This window comes from Cyprinus carpio, chromosome A23 (genome assembly GCF_018340385.1).
Source record: "Cyprinus carpio isolate SPL01 chromosome A23, ASM1834038v1, whole genome shotgun sequence".
Taxonomy (NCBI): Eukaryota; Metazoa; Chordata; class Actinopteri; order Cypriniformes; family Cyprinidae; genus Cyprinus; species Cyprinus carpio.
Genome location: NC_056594.1, coordinates 18,560,045 through 18,574,729, shown reverse-complemented (window position 1 = coordinate 18,574,729; position 14,685 = coordinate 18,560,045). Strand labels below are relative to the sequence as shown.

General features: G+C 37.8%; 2 protein-coding genes across 2 annotated transcripts; one reads left to right on the top strand and one right to left on the bottom strand.

The window, feature by feature from the left end:
• The first annotated feature begins 278 nt into the window (after positions 1-278).
• Positions 279-7,805, top strand: LOC109084241 (zinc finger and BTB domain-containing protein 39-like). The gene is made up of 3 exons (XM_019098925.2): positions 279-552; positions 2,030-3,544; positions 4,394-7,805. Exons 2-3 carry the CDS (start codon positions 2,063-2,065, stop codon positions 5,285-5,287), a joined length of 2,376 nt encoding a protein of 791 aa, XP_018954470.1. The 5' UTR covers positions 279-552; positions 2,030-2,062; the 3' UTR covers positions 5,288-7,805.
• On the bottom strand, positions 6,963-10,285 carry LOC109084246 (G-protein coupled receptor 182-like). The gene is made up of 2 exons (XM_019098930.2): positions 9,563-10,285; positions 6,963-9,029 (listed from the first exon to the last, which is right to left on the bottom strand). The coding sequence occupies exon 2, from the start codon at positions 9,024-9,026 to the stop codon at positions 7,950-7,952; it is 1,077 nt and encodes a 358-aa protein (XP_018954475.1). The 5' UTR covers positions 9,027-9,029; positions 9,563-10,285; the 3' UTR covers positions 6,963-7,949.
• Positions 10,286-14,685: the final 4,400 nt, after the last annotated feature.

Genomic DNA, 14,685 nt, shown 5'->3' with positions numbered 1-14,685 from the left:
AAAAAAAAAAAAAATTAAGTACTAAAGCAGTTGTATTATATTTTATATATATATATATATATATATATATATATATATATATATATATATATATTATATTATATTATATTATATTATTGCTATATAGATCTTAAGTGTTATTGGTTAAAACCTTCATCATATTATTAAAATATCGTGTTTAACACAATCTTGTATTATATATAGACAAACAAACATTCCTGAGTTATGCGGAGGTTTTCCAGAGTAATAATAGGATTAACGTTGAATTTCACATGAATTTCAATGGGAGGCGTTCCCTCAGTGCTCGGTGTACAGTTTGTTGTAGTCTTATATGACACAATGGCCGTGTCTTAAAAATACAGCGAGCTCTTTAGCCTAGACCTAGACAGCATTTTCTGGCCATTACATGCCCTTTCTGAACCAGCCGAGTTTTCTAGGTAGGCAGCTCACTAGGTTTTAAGGCACCGTCAGTGTCTATGCAGGAACGACAGTCTGGACTAACAGCAACCGAGTGAGATTATTTATCTATCGCAAACTAGCAGCACTCCATGGGTAAGGAAACATCTGAGTTGTTATGTGGTCTCTGTGTGCTCGTTAGTAGCCGCGAGAGATGAGGCTAAAGTGCTAGTTAGCCCCGCTTGCTAATGGAATCCAATGGCAACCGGTTAGCTGCGGCTAAACTAATGATGCACTAAATAAACAAGAACAAGAGCTGTTTCATCGCACACTAGTTGTGTGCAACACATGCTTGAATATATATTGTCTACAAAGGAGTAGCAAATCCAAAAAGGCTAAATATTTGTGTGTGATCTGGACTGTCTTTGTTAGGACACGCGTTGTTTTGTTGAAAGGTGTATGTTCACGTATAATTAACGTGTGTTGAAACTATCCGGTGATAAATGTAAACATAAGTTAGTGCACTGCCGTGTGTTATAGTGAAAATGCATTAGTTTTTGTAAATATGATTTTATTCGTGACTTTAAGGAAGGTACAGGATAGTGTACCTGTTATCACTTTATTCCAAATAATGTTCGTCTTCATAATCTTTCATCAAAATGTAAAGACCTGCCCTGACTCTAAAACGACACATGATATGTCTGAGGTCACCAGGCACTCTTGTTTATCAAGTGCTTGTCATATCTGTTGTGTTCAAAATACAATACTACTCTACTACCGTCTGAATTCTGTGCAGTATATAATTAATACCACGTACTGTTTGCATTATTCCAGACAGTGTGCAGTATTCCACGCTAAACCTTTCAAACATTAATCATGCATAGTGATGAGGTCATGTGACAACAATGTGGTGTATTATCTATTTGTCACATGACCTGTTGCAACACCATGAATGATTAGTTTAGTCAGTGGTGTCCACTAATTATCTTGCAAATGTTAATTCTGAATGCTAATTAAGTTTTAGTAATTAAGTTACGTGCTTTTGTCATTTTTATTAGGTTTTCATATCTTTATATTAAGTTTATTTAGTGTTAGTAATTTTAATAATATTTTAATTTAACTTATTTCTGTTAGTTGCGAAGGCAATATTTCTAATTTACTTTGCATGTAAGTTTTTCATGTAATATATTTTATTTGTTTAAGCTTTATTTCAATTACCTATATATATTATATATATATAATATATATAAGCTTTATTTCAATTACCTATATATATATATATATTATAACAACACTGGTAGTGTGCTTGTAATGTATGTATTATTCTATGCAAACAGAAAATTGAATATTGTGCACAGTGCACTATGATACACACTGTATATACTGCAGCACAATTTAGAGTAGTATGCTAACAGCTATAGCCATATAGACCACTTTTCATGATTTATTCATTTTCTGATGGATAAAAGACACGTGCAGATTTGTCACATTACTAAATGCTGTTTCATAGTGACTTCAAACAGTGAGGTTGTATAGTTATATTAATGTAATGTAATATAAGTACAGAATATGCACCTTGCTATTATAATTTATCTGAATCTCATCCATTTTTCCATTCACTTCTGTGTTTCAGTCCAAATCCTGGCTTTTGTTGGAATTGCCAGGCATGCGGATCAGGCTGCAGGGCTCTGGCCACGCGGCCCGTCTCCTCTCCGAGCTCAACCGCTGCCGCCTGTCTCGGGTCCTGTGCGACATCGTCCTCCAGGTAGGAGGCCGTTCCTTCCCGGCTCATCGCGTGGTGTTGGCGTGCTCTTGCACACACTTTAGCAGCCTCTTCTCCAGAGGTTCCAGCAACCAAGGTGCCGTTTCCACCACCTTCTCTCTGGACTTTGTTTCTGCTGCCAATTTCGAGAAAGTCTTGACTTTTATCTACACGGGTGAGATTTTCACAGACTTGATTGATGTGGGTGTGCTGTATGAGTTGGCGGAAAGGCTTGGCGTGAGGGAGTTGGTGAACGCTTGCCATGCCACCTTCCCTGACCTGCAGAGCTCCAGCTCTGGAGACCCGGTTGCCGAAGGGGATTTGCAAAGCGATATGGTGTCGGTCAATCCCGTGGCTGTGTCTGTCTGCTCGTCCTCTGCAGCATCCTGCTCCTCATTGTCTTCTTCAGCCGCTCCCACTCCTGTAACTCCATCTCCGGTTTCTCAAGGCAGGAATGGCAGGTTGAATCGCTCCCACTTGGCCACCCAGTCGCCTAAAAACGAAGACTTGCAGATACATTTGGGTTACAATCAACAGGTTACCAACAAGCCGAGTCCTTTGGACAGTAACCGTTCTACAGACGCTCTTCCTGCCTTGACTTTGCAGCTCAAAACTGAGAGGGAGGATGAAGGAGAGGATGGAGGAAGTAACTCAGTGGACCGGCTTGTTGTCAATGGTAGCAAATCAACATTTGGGGCTCAGGAGCAATGTTCTGTCCCTGATTCTTCAGCTCAGCTTGGCGGTGAAACCTGCGCCCCTTCGTCATCCTCCAGTGATCCCTTGGACAGTTTGCAGCTGGGGGCCATTGCGGGACCAATCAAAGATTCAGATTTTTTTGAGGAAGATCTTTCTAGGAAGAGGCACCGACTACAGGAAGAGCAGACGGAGGGCGGCGATCAGTGGCGAGCACTTTCAGAGGACATCATTGAGTTGAGCGACGAGGAGGAGCACTTCATTGTGGAGGAAGAGGACGAAGAGGACTTGATGTGCATAGAGAATGGTGAAAACGGGGCATCTCTCGGAGAGCTGCCGTCATCGCAGCCATGCAAATCGTGCGGGATGCTACTTCCGACAGAAAACTCCATCATACAAACTCACGCTGAGACGCACCTCTCGGAAACTGGTTCATGTCAGGTGTGTGGCACCTCCTTCTCGGACCGTGCTGCTGCTGTTGCTCATGCCCTCACACACGTGGGCATCTTGCTCTTCTCCTGCGACGTTTGCGAGCATCAGTTTCAGACTGAATCTGCACTGATTCACCACAGGCGTCAGTCAGCTGCCAAGTGCGCCCCACAAAACCCAGACCAGCTGAACGGAGCCTCCCAACTACAGGGAGGGGAACTGCAGTGCACCATCTGTGCTAAATCTATGGTGAATGATTTTAAGGTTAGTAGAACAGGTTTATTTGTTTGTTTGTTTTTTTAAGCCTTGTAACCCTAATTAATTAAAATAAAGCTGAAATCGTTAATTGAAATAAAATATAAATATTCAATGAAAAATTTAAAAACTTGGCCACTTATTGCAAAAAAAATAAGTTGAAGTTGAAATATAGGAATATGTAAGTATAGGAGAAACTTACATATAGTTTAAAACTTGCCAACTTACTGAAGTAATATGTTGAAATACTAAAATTACTATATAGCTAAAACTGATAATTAAATTAAAGCTAAATAAAAATGACAAAAGCACATAAAATTACTAAACCCTAAACTAAAAACTGAAAATATATGAAAATTGAAAATATAAAAATAAAAACTAAATAAAAAAAGTAATGCATACTATAGTATAGAAGTGTGTGTGTCATGAATTTTAAATATAGTTAATATAATTCAGTATTAAAATAATATGCTAAAATACAGTTTCAAGTAATTACTCAAGTAATGTATCAAGCTGTATCAAATAATACAATATTCAAAAACTATTTAAAAATTTTTTTTTATTATTATTTCGTATAACATTAAAAAAAAACAGTATTCAATTGGTAACAAGCTGCTAACTTGTTTGGTAAAGGAAGAAAATTACTTATCAACTTTTTCTAAGATTATCTTGAGATATTGTAATATTTTAATATTTTTTATTGTTGTTTTAATATTCTAACAGCATTTATGTTGACAACACAACCAAATACTGTAGAAAGGTTATATAGTTCAAATTCCATTTACTCTAGTATTAACAATATATTTCAGTTTATTTTATTGATTTGGTAATATTAATAATGGATCATTTTTTCCTCAGGCTGTCAGGGACCACGTTCAGAGCCACGCATGCTTGAGTACATTACGCTGTGGAGTGTGCCAGCTGTCTCAGCCCTCTCGATGCGCCCTCCTGTGGCACACACTGACACACCTCTTTCCTATTTACACTTGTCCACAATGCGCCAGCCCCTTCCTGGAGAGCACGCTGCTGGAAAGACACCTGTCTCTACACACAGAGGAAGGAGCATCGGGGAAAGGGGCCGACGGCAGCCCAGAGACCAGTGGAGAAGGCCAGGCCGAGCTGCGCTGCTTCCTGTGTCCGCAGACCTTCCGCTCGGAAACCGCGTTTCATTACCATCTCAGCGTGCATTCGAACGAGCTCCAGGGCAGCCAGGTATGGCCGGCCAAACGCAAGGCGGACCAGATCCTCGAATACTCCTCATCCTCCTCCTCGCCTATGGAGGCGAGTGGCCCAGGTAAAGCAGGTTACAACTTAAGCCTAGGCTTCAATCTGCAGGACAAAATAGCTCACGGTGGGGTCCTGTTTCCTGCCGGACTCGTACTGAACGGCAACTCTGGTGGCGGAACAGGGCTTAGGGAAAAATTGTATCGCTGCCGGTACTGTGGTAAGCATTTCGCACACTCGGGCGAGTTTACATACCACCTTCGTATCCACACGGGCGAGAAGCCCTACCAGTGCAAAGTATGCCTGCGCTTCTTCCGTGGCCGTTCCACCATGATCTGCCACCTAAAGACGCACTCGGGTGCCCTCATGTACCGCTGCACCGTCTGTGGCCTGTTTTTCTCCACGCTTAAGATGGTTTCCTCACACATGGAGCTGCACAAAGACCAGCTGCCACCCGATTTCAACATCGAGGAGACCTTTATGTATAATGACCACTCTAAAGAGCCCGTCCCTAACATGGACACCTGAAACCCGCCGTCTCTGAACGCTCCGTCACACTGTGTGCCCACGTTTACTTAGTCAGTATGTTGAGGACAAATGACAGTAGACTTAGAATTTAAAGTGCCCCTATTACGGATTTTTGAAAATTACCTTTCATGCAGTGAATGAAAACATCCTGCAAAGTTTTACATTTGAAAGTGCACCGTGTATAAATTTATTATCTTTCAAATGAAAGAGTCGATTCTGATTGAATTGTTTGGGAGGGGTTTGGACAAATGAATCGTTGATTGAATTGTTTGGGAGTCGTAGAGCAAGTAAGGTAAAAATAAATGCATATTATAAGACAATGAAAGTGTTTTTTGACCTTGCATGCATGTCAACCTTTTGTTGGGGACTCCCAAAACCAAAATATGAACCTTTCATTACCCATAATAGGGGCACTTTGAAGTGAAGTGTTTAATGTGATCGTCTTTGTGTCGTTTGTATACAGAATGAGAACGATTCTTGTTTTTTGAAGACTAAATTAAAGGTAAACTTTATTTTAAAATGTAGTGCTGATACTTGACCACTTGATGGCAAGAGAGACTGAGCAAGGCTGCATTGCCAATCAAATGTTTGGACACGCCTACTTATTTCCATTTCTTTTTTAGATTTTAGAATAATAATAATGTAATCAAAGCTATGAAGTAACAAAAAATAAAGATCTCATGCTGTAGCTTCTTCAAACCGTTGCCAAGAACATTATGAGATACAGTGTTTGAACACTTGAAGAAGTTCACGTGTGTGCTAAGCACTTTTAGGCTGCTTTTCAGTCACTATTTGGACAAGCTCGTTTATTTAAAACAAAAATGTAGTTTTGTAAAGAAATTCTTGCACAGACACAACAAGTTATATTTATCTTCAAAGTAAGTATAAGCAGTTAGATCAGAGGATTTTTAAAGATCACGTCAAAGAAATTCAGTCAAGTGTGTCCAAACTTTTGATTTGTAGTGTTTTAAGTAAGTCATTTTTAACAGGATGCTTTTCCAAGTGCCGATCTGCGATTACCTCTGTATACTCTTCCGGCAACTCTTATCACAATAAGCTAAAGGTCTCTGGATATTCCAATGCAAATGCACGCTGAGAAGACTTTTTTCTATGTTTTCTGATAAATAAAGCAGTGCTCTAGTCTAGGTCAAGGATATAAAATAAAATTGGTCCTTTTTTAAAAAATAATAATAAATATATATACTTTTCTTTTACAGAATAGCTGTTATTTTTATAGTAGTGTTGTATATCATTGACAGACTAAATTAGAAATAGTTACTGGTTTATGAGATGTAGTTTGGATGTTATACATGAAGCAAAACTCTTCTTACATAATTCATTTCATTTGGAAAAGAGAAGCGATTCAGACTGAGGTGCTAATACATCAGTCAGTTCATATTGCAGTGTTCACTTTCTTCACTTGGGACATATCAGAGTGTTTTGTGCAAATGGTATTGTCACGAATAAATAATAATTCTCTTTAGAAAGCTGTGATGTTCTTCTGTACAATTTTCCCAGCAGTTATATGCTTTATCTTTCTTATATGGGACAATTTTACATTGTACATTTAAATAATTTCTTGTTCAATTCAAAAACCGTTTTAGCACACCGGTCCATTCATAATTGAAGTCATTGGTCAAACCACAAAGTATTTATTCAAAACTGCTGGGACATTGTGGTTGGTATAGCTTTATTTGTAATGTAGCACAGAAAAATACAGACTGAACCTTATAAAATGCCTGGTTTCAACACCTTTATCAGTCAATCAGTTTTATTTTTAGGAAAGAATGCACATTACCAGTGCTTTGCCACGGTTTGAAGCTGATGTTGTGATCATAAACTGTAAATATCTTGATACTACATTTTATTTTCAACATGAAACAACTGCCTTATATTACTTAAGTGTTATTTATATGATTTATTCATGTTCAGTGTCACTATTAGAAATTTATTCTCTTTTACTACAGCTGTACTTGTGTTCTGAATAAAATCAGTATTTACGAAACTTGCTAGAGTCTTGTCTTTTTAACAGTTAAATTTTGGCCATATTCACATCATTTTAACACAACACCACTACTTATCAATGGTAAATACAGCGTATTTATATTCAACATACATTTCTATAGTGAAAAATAATTTTTTAGACATTGGAGCAGCACATGCCAACAAGAAATGGCATTAGCCTACAAGGTTTGCCATTTTTACTCAAACATGTTTAAAAAACTTTTTTAAAACAAATTTTATTAGATTTTTTTTTCCATTACATCACATTCATAATATGTACAAGTTGCTGAGCTCAAAGGCCATTAAAACAGCTCTAGGTGTTGTGATTGCGCATATGGACAGCTAAGTGAAAGTTTTGTATTTTTGAGCAGAACAATCGAAACAGTCTTTGTACAAATACTGGTGTGTGGACAGAGCTGTTATTACTTGTCAAGGAGTTCCTAGATATAACAATAGGAACCGGTGGAAATAAAGGTTACGAAAGGTTGACAATATTTCCTTCCTTGCACTGTTAGCGGTACTGAGGTGAGAAAAACAGGAGACAATATGGTTAGTTACCAGGCAACTGACCAAAAACAATGGCCTCAACAAGGCCATTTCTTTCGTAGCACATTCATGTGCTGTGATTCACCAAGTCGCCATTTAGGAGTTTCCCTCTTCATGCGCCAATGTCGGAGTGACTTGTGCTGGCGTTACTGAGCTTCCGCTCTTTTACCGCCATTGTCCCTGCATTGTCGGCTACAGCGTTAGTTGGTGCACTGGTCGGTGGTAAAGAGATGCGGCTGACCACTGCATTTATTAGATTGTTGCGGAAGCTCTTACTGAGGAAGTTGTAGAGGATTGGGTTGGCAATGCAGTGAAAGAGCGACAAGCATTGCACGAGGCTAAAAGAGAAGTACAGCACCCCGACCGTGTTGCAGGAGAACAGGTGCGGGTCCAGGTCGTCCACTGTCAACAAGAACAACACCAAATGGTACGGTAGCCAGCAGGCCACAAAGACCAGAGAGTACACGTGCACCAACCACACGTCCCGGCGATTCTGGATGTCCGGGACTGTGCGGATGGCTCGGGCGATCAGGACGTTGCAGGTGATGATGACAGACGCTGGACCCAGGAACTGGAATATCAGGCAGAGGAAGGAAACTGACACGAACCACTCCGTGTAGTACTGCTCAGGGACCATGTAGCAGCCTGGTTCGTCCCACTCCAACAAATCGACGTGGACGTTTTCTAGCAAGGCCAGCACAAGCGACAGGAGCCAGATCCCAGCACAGAGAAGCCAGCGGCGTTTGTGCTGCGTCGGAAAGCAGGCGGGCTTGTTGGGCCGCGTCAGGGACAGGTATCGCTCCAAGGTCATGAAGGCCAGGAAGAAGGAGCTACTGTAGAAGTTTATGACATATACAAGGTGCGTGACCTTGCAAAGGAAGCGTCCCCACAGCCAAACTTTGTCCATGGTCACCTCCAGCATGAAGAAGGGCATGGTGAAGATCACCATCAAGTCGGACAAGCTCACGTTGATGACGCAGAACAGCACGCCGTTCGCCGAATGACGCCTTCGCCAGTTCACCCACACCACCAGGGTGTTTTCGAGCAACCCTACCATGAAGAGCACTAGGTAAAGGAGGAAAAGAGTGATCCGTCGGCCATCCTCATCTAGGTGGATGGTGCAGTCGTAGACAAACCACGGCGTGCCGTTGTAGAAGTCGTACGATGAGTTGTGTAGATCAAACGTCATGTTCTGCAGACGAAAAGACAGAAATAGTTGTTAAAAGAATGTTTACAAGGATTACCTTGAGCTATTGTACAAGTAAATAAGAATTGTACTTGCTGAGCTGGGAAAGGCAAAAAAATGTCTAATACAAAATCCTCTAAAAGTGGACAACTGCTCTGTCCTGATGAATTTAGCTCCAACCCTAAACATACCTACCTGAAATTCTCCAAGTAATCCTGAAGACTTTAATTAGGGTTGCAGCTAAACTCTGTTGTGGCCCTTGAAGGCCAGAGTTGTCCATCCCTGCTGTTAGAGGATTACGTGTAAGGCATTTCCCCCTAAAATCGGTCACTTTTGTCCGTTCCCAGCTCAGCAAGTTTTGAGAGTAGACTTTGAGGGCCAGGGTTGCCCACTCCTGCTCTTTTGGCACCAAATGTATTACTAGGTTCTTGTTCCCCCGTTTGAAAATTCAAGTCAACATAACCCCAGCAACTACTTTAGGTATCAACGCTAATCAAATTCTTGTTGTTTTACACACGACAAAGGTTTAGGAGACATACCTTGCTATGTGGTTACTGAAGATGAGGCTCTGATGTTGAGCCCTTGTTAGAAGCAGTCCTGGAGAAAATATCACCGGGGTCTTTGCTCTTACGAAATGTTGTGTGGGATCTAGCCATACACTGGGCTGTAGAACAAAATAAGCTCTTCCCTCTCACGTGCCTGGTTGCACCACCATCACACTGACAGGACATCCTCACAGGACAGGAGGGGGTTGAATCCAACAGGAAGGATTCCAAGAATCTTTTGACTGCAGATAATATCATCCATATAACCAGAGAGAATGTTTGTTTTTCTCAGAGTTCTGGTCTAAAAAATGCAAGGAGCCATGAGGGAATTAAAGTAGTTGCACGAGGGTGTGGTGCAACAACAAAATAAGGATTAGAACAAGCTCCAGGGTGTATATGTTACACGTTACCCAAAGCACAGCAAATCTGTACTAATGAGCAGGCACATTGGTTGCTAAAAGCATTGTGAATTCAGCCACAATGTTGTGTTATAAACAAACTTTCAACTTTAGGAAAGGTTGGGTGAGGTCTGTTAATATGTTTGGAGTGATATTTACTGTTTTAAACAACTGTAGTGCATCTCTTGCATTTTATCTCAATCTAAATGTAGCATTTTTAAACAAAGTGGATATTGGATACATTAGGATTTACACGTATTCATTAGCATATTCATTTGATCTACATGCAAATTAGGCAAACAAACATTTTATACTTAAGAAGCAATATTATCAATACTACAATATGGAATTTTAATTCTGCCTCTAAAGCAAATGGGTTTTGAATAAAAAAAAAAAATAAAAAAAATAAAAAAAAAACTGTAAATAAATAAACAATTTACATAAATAAATATGTTGCATGGTTATTTTAGGAAACCAGAAACTGGTTGTTCAAGTTTGTTCTATTAAAGTTTGCCTTTTATTTATGATTATGAATTATTTAGCCTGCTGCACTACAGTTCAACTGTGAATTTTTTAGCTATATGTGGATTGACTGCTTTGATCTGAACACAATAAGAGCAAGATAAACCTGTATATTTTTTGGCCCTGAGCTCAGTTTTTTCCCCAGAGAATCTTTTCACAGTTTTGAAAGTCTAAAGGGAATTTTTGCTGGTTTGTGCCTGATATGCTGAAAAAACACAGCCCCCAGCAGGACAATAGCAGGAAATGCTTTCGTGGTCGAAGGGGCAGTGAGTGGCAGGCAGAGCAAGGGAGGTAGGAAGCCAGCCGTACATCAAACCCCCCTCACAACACCCCCTCATCCCCCACTGACCGACGTGCACACACTCAGGAACACTACAAACTGATTCCTAATCTAATCTGACTTCAAGACATCCATTTCTACTTAGCAGCTTTTGGCTTCAAAGAACAAATGTTTGAAATGTTGTGGTTGGGTTGATTGCTTGGGTTGGGTTCAGTGTTTAGACATTTTTGAACACCCTCTTAGCAGTACCGCAAGACCCGGGTTAAAAATGACAAATTTATAGCAAGTCTGTCAGCAACAAAGGGCAAAATTCATGAAATATGAGTCGAATAAATTACTGTGTGAATTATACATTAAACACACCACTTCAATGGGCAATTACGTTTGTATTTACAAATGTAAAAATATATTCCCGTGTATATGGCTGTTCAGAATTAAATACTAGCTTACTGAATAATGCCCTATACACTGCATACTGCGAACTATTTCAAAAATAGTATTTCTTAAACAAGCATCGACTAGTAATTCAAACATTTGTATGTTGCAGTAACTGTTATGACAGTAACATACAAGGTCATACATGTGACCTCGCTAGGGTGCATTTAATTCAGTGAATGTCCTCCAGTTTTAATGAATTTGCATTTGTAATTGATTTTTCCTAATTCTATGCAGTCCAATGAAATAAGAGTAAACACAATAGTGGTAAAAATCATGGATGATATTATAGTTCATATTTGGAAATGGAAGATTGGGCCAAGCACATTGCCTTATGGGATCGTTTTGCTCAAATGCACTTTTATATACTACACGTTTTGGCAAATGTAGTAGGTCATCAGAATATGCAATGCCAGAAACTGCACATACACTACAAAAATAGTAGTAGTATCTGCTAAATCAAAATCTGCTAAATAAATCAGGAGTTATTGAAATAAATCAGAAACTATTTTTTCAAAATGGGGCCTAAATGTATGAACACTGACCCTCAGTTTTCTATGTATATTTAATTTATGATTGGCTTTTACAGGTCTAATACTGCTCTGGAAGATGCTAACATACTTAACCGCAGGTTAAATTTGACCTTAACCAAGCACAGTATGAAAAGCCTTGAGGAGAATGTGACGCCCTGAACTCCGTGTTCCAGCTTCTCCTACAACCACAAGAATTCGTCAGCAGTTTGCTGGACGATTAGCTTTTTTCCCCTGCACGCTCCCCATTGTTAAGAGTACATCTTTTTGCTAGTAAAACAGGAAAGAGTTCGTCAGCAAAATCACAGCTCCTGGAAAGGTGGATCCTGTCCTTGACCTCACGGAGGTCCCGGCTAAATGATAGAAACCTCAACTCTTTCAAAGTTTATCAGCTACAGTAAAAACAGTAGCTTATCATGAGCTATGTAGAAAATACATTTTACATTTAATTCAGTGAATGGCCTCCAGTTTTAACGAAACGGTTTCAAAAATTGCATTTGTAATCGATTTTTCTTAATTATTGGCAGTCCAATGAAATAAGTGCAAACAAAAAAGTGGTAAAAATCATGGCTGATATTATAGTTCATTCAAAATATTTGGAAATGGAAGGTTGGGCCAAGCACATTTGTTTATGGGATCGTTTTGCTCAAATGCTCACACGTTTTAGCAAATGTAGTAGGTCATCTGAATATGCAATGCCAGAAAGTGCACATACACTAAAACAGTAGCTCATCATGAGCTATATAGAAATTAAATTTGAAATGATTAACACATTTTAATTTTCTCAAAAATTATATTAATATTTTTTATTATAAAGTGTTGTTAAAAATATGAATATAAATGTATACCAAAAATAATAATGAATAATAAAATTGTTATTATATAATAGTATGTACACACATATATATGTATAATAAAAAAAAAAAATAGATATACTTTCATTTATGTGATTTGAAAGTTTTTAATGACTTAGGGTTAATTCGGAGCTATTATTCAGAAATGTGGAGAAATAGTAGAAGTCCAAATGTTGACTGAAACTGTACACAAATTTCATGTATATGTAAATGTTGACTAAACTTGTTTCAACAGATATATAAGAATTTTATTTTTATTGTTCTTAGGAATGCACATTATTGGTAATTACAGTCGTTACATGCATTATGTGAACATAATGTAACAACTTGTCTTAATGTAACATCTTCAGGTGTTAAAACAGCTCTAAAAATACCATTTCAAGTACAACGATTATGGACATACTGTAATTGCGCCAATTGTAATTGTACAAACCTAAAATGAATAAATAACAGAAACCATGTTTTTGGAAATCTCTGAAAAATATATTTGGTCCAAACACTGATTTGCAAAATAAATAAAATGCAACAATAAGGCATTTCATACTAAATCAGCTCAGTGTTGGTAGAATATTTCTACTACATACTACTTTTCTGCATTAAGGCTAACTGCATAAAAAAGCTCAAATAAGAGATAAGAGTGTGCTCCATCTATCAATATAAACAGTCAGCATTCAATTCATAATATTACTTTAATCTAGACCCTTATTGTACACTTAGGGTCACCAGCTGGTCGGTTTGTGTGTGTTTTTTTTTTTTTAACAAGTATCTTGTCATCCTCTTTACAACATTCTAGTGCTGTGTAATTCAAGTGAAGCTAGTATGCACTTAAAGCATTGGACAACATGAGTTTCTGCTTTTCTCCACAATCGGTTCTGCAAGTGGTTAAGGCAAAGGTTTCTCTTTCTGCCAAGCCAAAGTCCATAGAAAGAGAGAGAACACACCAAGAGCGTATTATGTCACTGCTACAGTTTTGGAGTTGTCTCCTTAACAGATTAGGCAACGTTCCCATGTTCATAGATTGTGCCATGAGCTGATTTCATGTGAATCTATTCTAGTGTTATTCATTTGTGAATACATACTTAATGAATGTAGCTGTAGTGTGGATGAGAATGTTTAGTTCCTGTCAACATGTTGTACTTAAATAACATGTTATGAAAATATATGAAAATATGAAGCACAGCCAATAGAGGCTAAAAAAATAATCAACCTATGGGACGGCAGTAGACCGAGACCGCAAAAAAAACATGTTGAGTGAATCTAACAAAACCTGTGAAGCCCATGAAGAACAGTGCACGTCACCCAAGAATAAAAAATAAACTCAAATATTATATTTTGCTTAAAAAATTAAATCTATTAAACGCTATTAAGATTATTATTTTTTTAATTCAGACTTTATTTTTATAATAAAACACATTTCCCCTCCAAATTCTCAAATAATGCAAGATTTTATTATAAGAACGTGTGTGTTTGTTTTTGTAATGATAGTACTAAAAGTATATATATATATATATATATATATATATATATACATACACACACACACACATATCTATATATATATATATATATATATATATATATATACATACACACACACACACATATCTATACACACACATCTGACTGGCTGAGAAGAGTGTGATATTATACACACAAAATATAGAAAAATGTATTAATGAAAAAAATTAAAATAAGAAATACTTCCATTTATATAAACAATAACAACCTAATAATATAACCTAACCTATTTTTTTAGGTTGAGTAATATTATTGCTGTGTGTGTGTGTGTGTGTGTGTGTGTGTGTGTGTGTGTGTATGTATATATATATATATATATATATATATATATATATATATATAAGAACTGCTCCTATCTATCTATCTATCTATCTATCTATCTATATCTTTATATATACACACACACACACACACATATATATTAATATATAATTAATAATACATTTTATCTGTGTGCATATATATACACACACACACACACAAACACACATATACATATATATAGACAAAGTACTGTACTGTACTGTAGCAGTACTGTATTACTGCAATGAGAATCACAAAAAAAATACATCTGGACATA

What these genes read in the sequence shown, in the direction of transcription:
- LOC109084241 (XM_019098925.2), top strand. Translation starts at nt 2,063, where the DNA reads ATGCGGATCAGGCTGCAGGGCTCTGGCCACGCGGCCCGTCTCCTCTCC. An exon ending in CTATGGTGAATGATTTTAAG is followed by an intron (nt 3,545 to 4,393) that starts GTTAGTAGAACA and finishes TTTTTTCCTCAG; the next exon opens with GCTGTCAGGGACCACGTTCA.
- LOC109084246 (XM_019098930.2), bottom strand. Translation starts at nt 9,026, where the DNA reads ATGACGTTTGATCTACACAACTCATCGTACGACTTCTACAACGGCACG.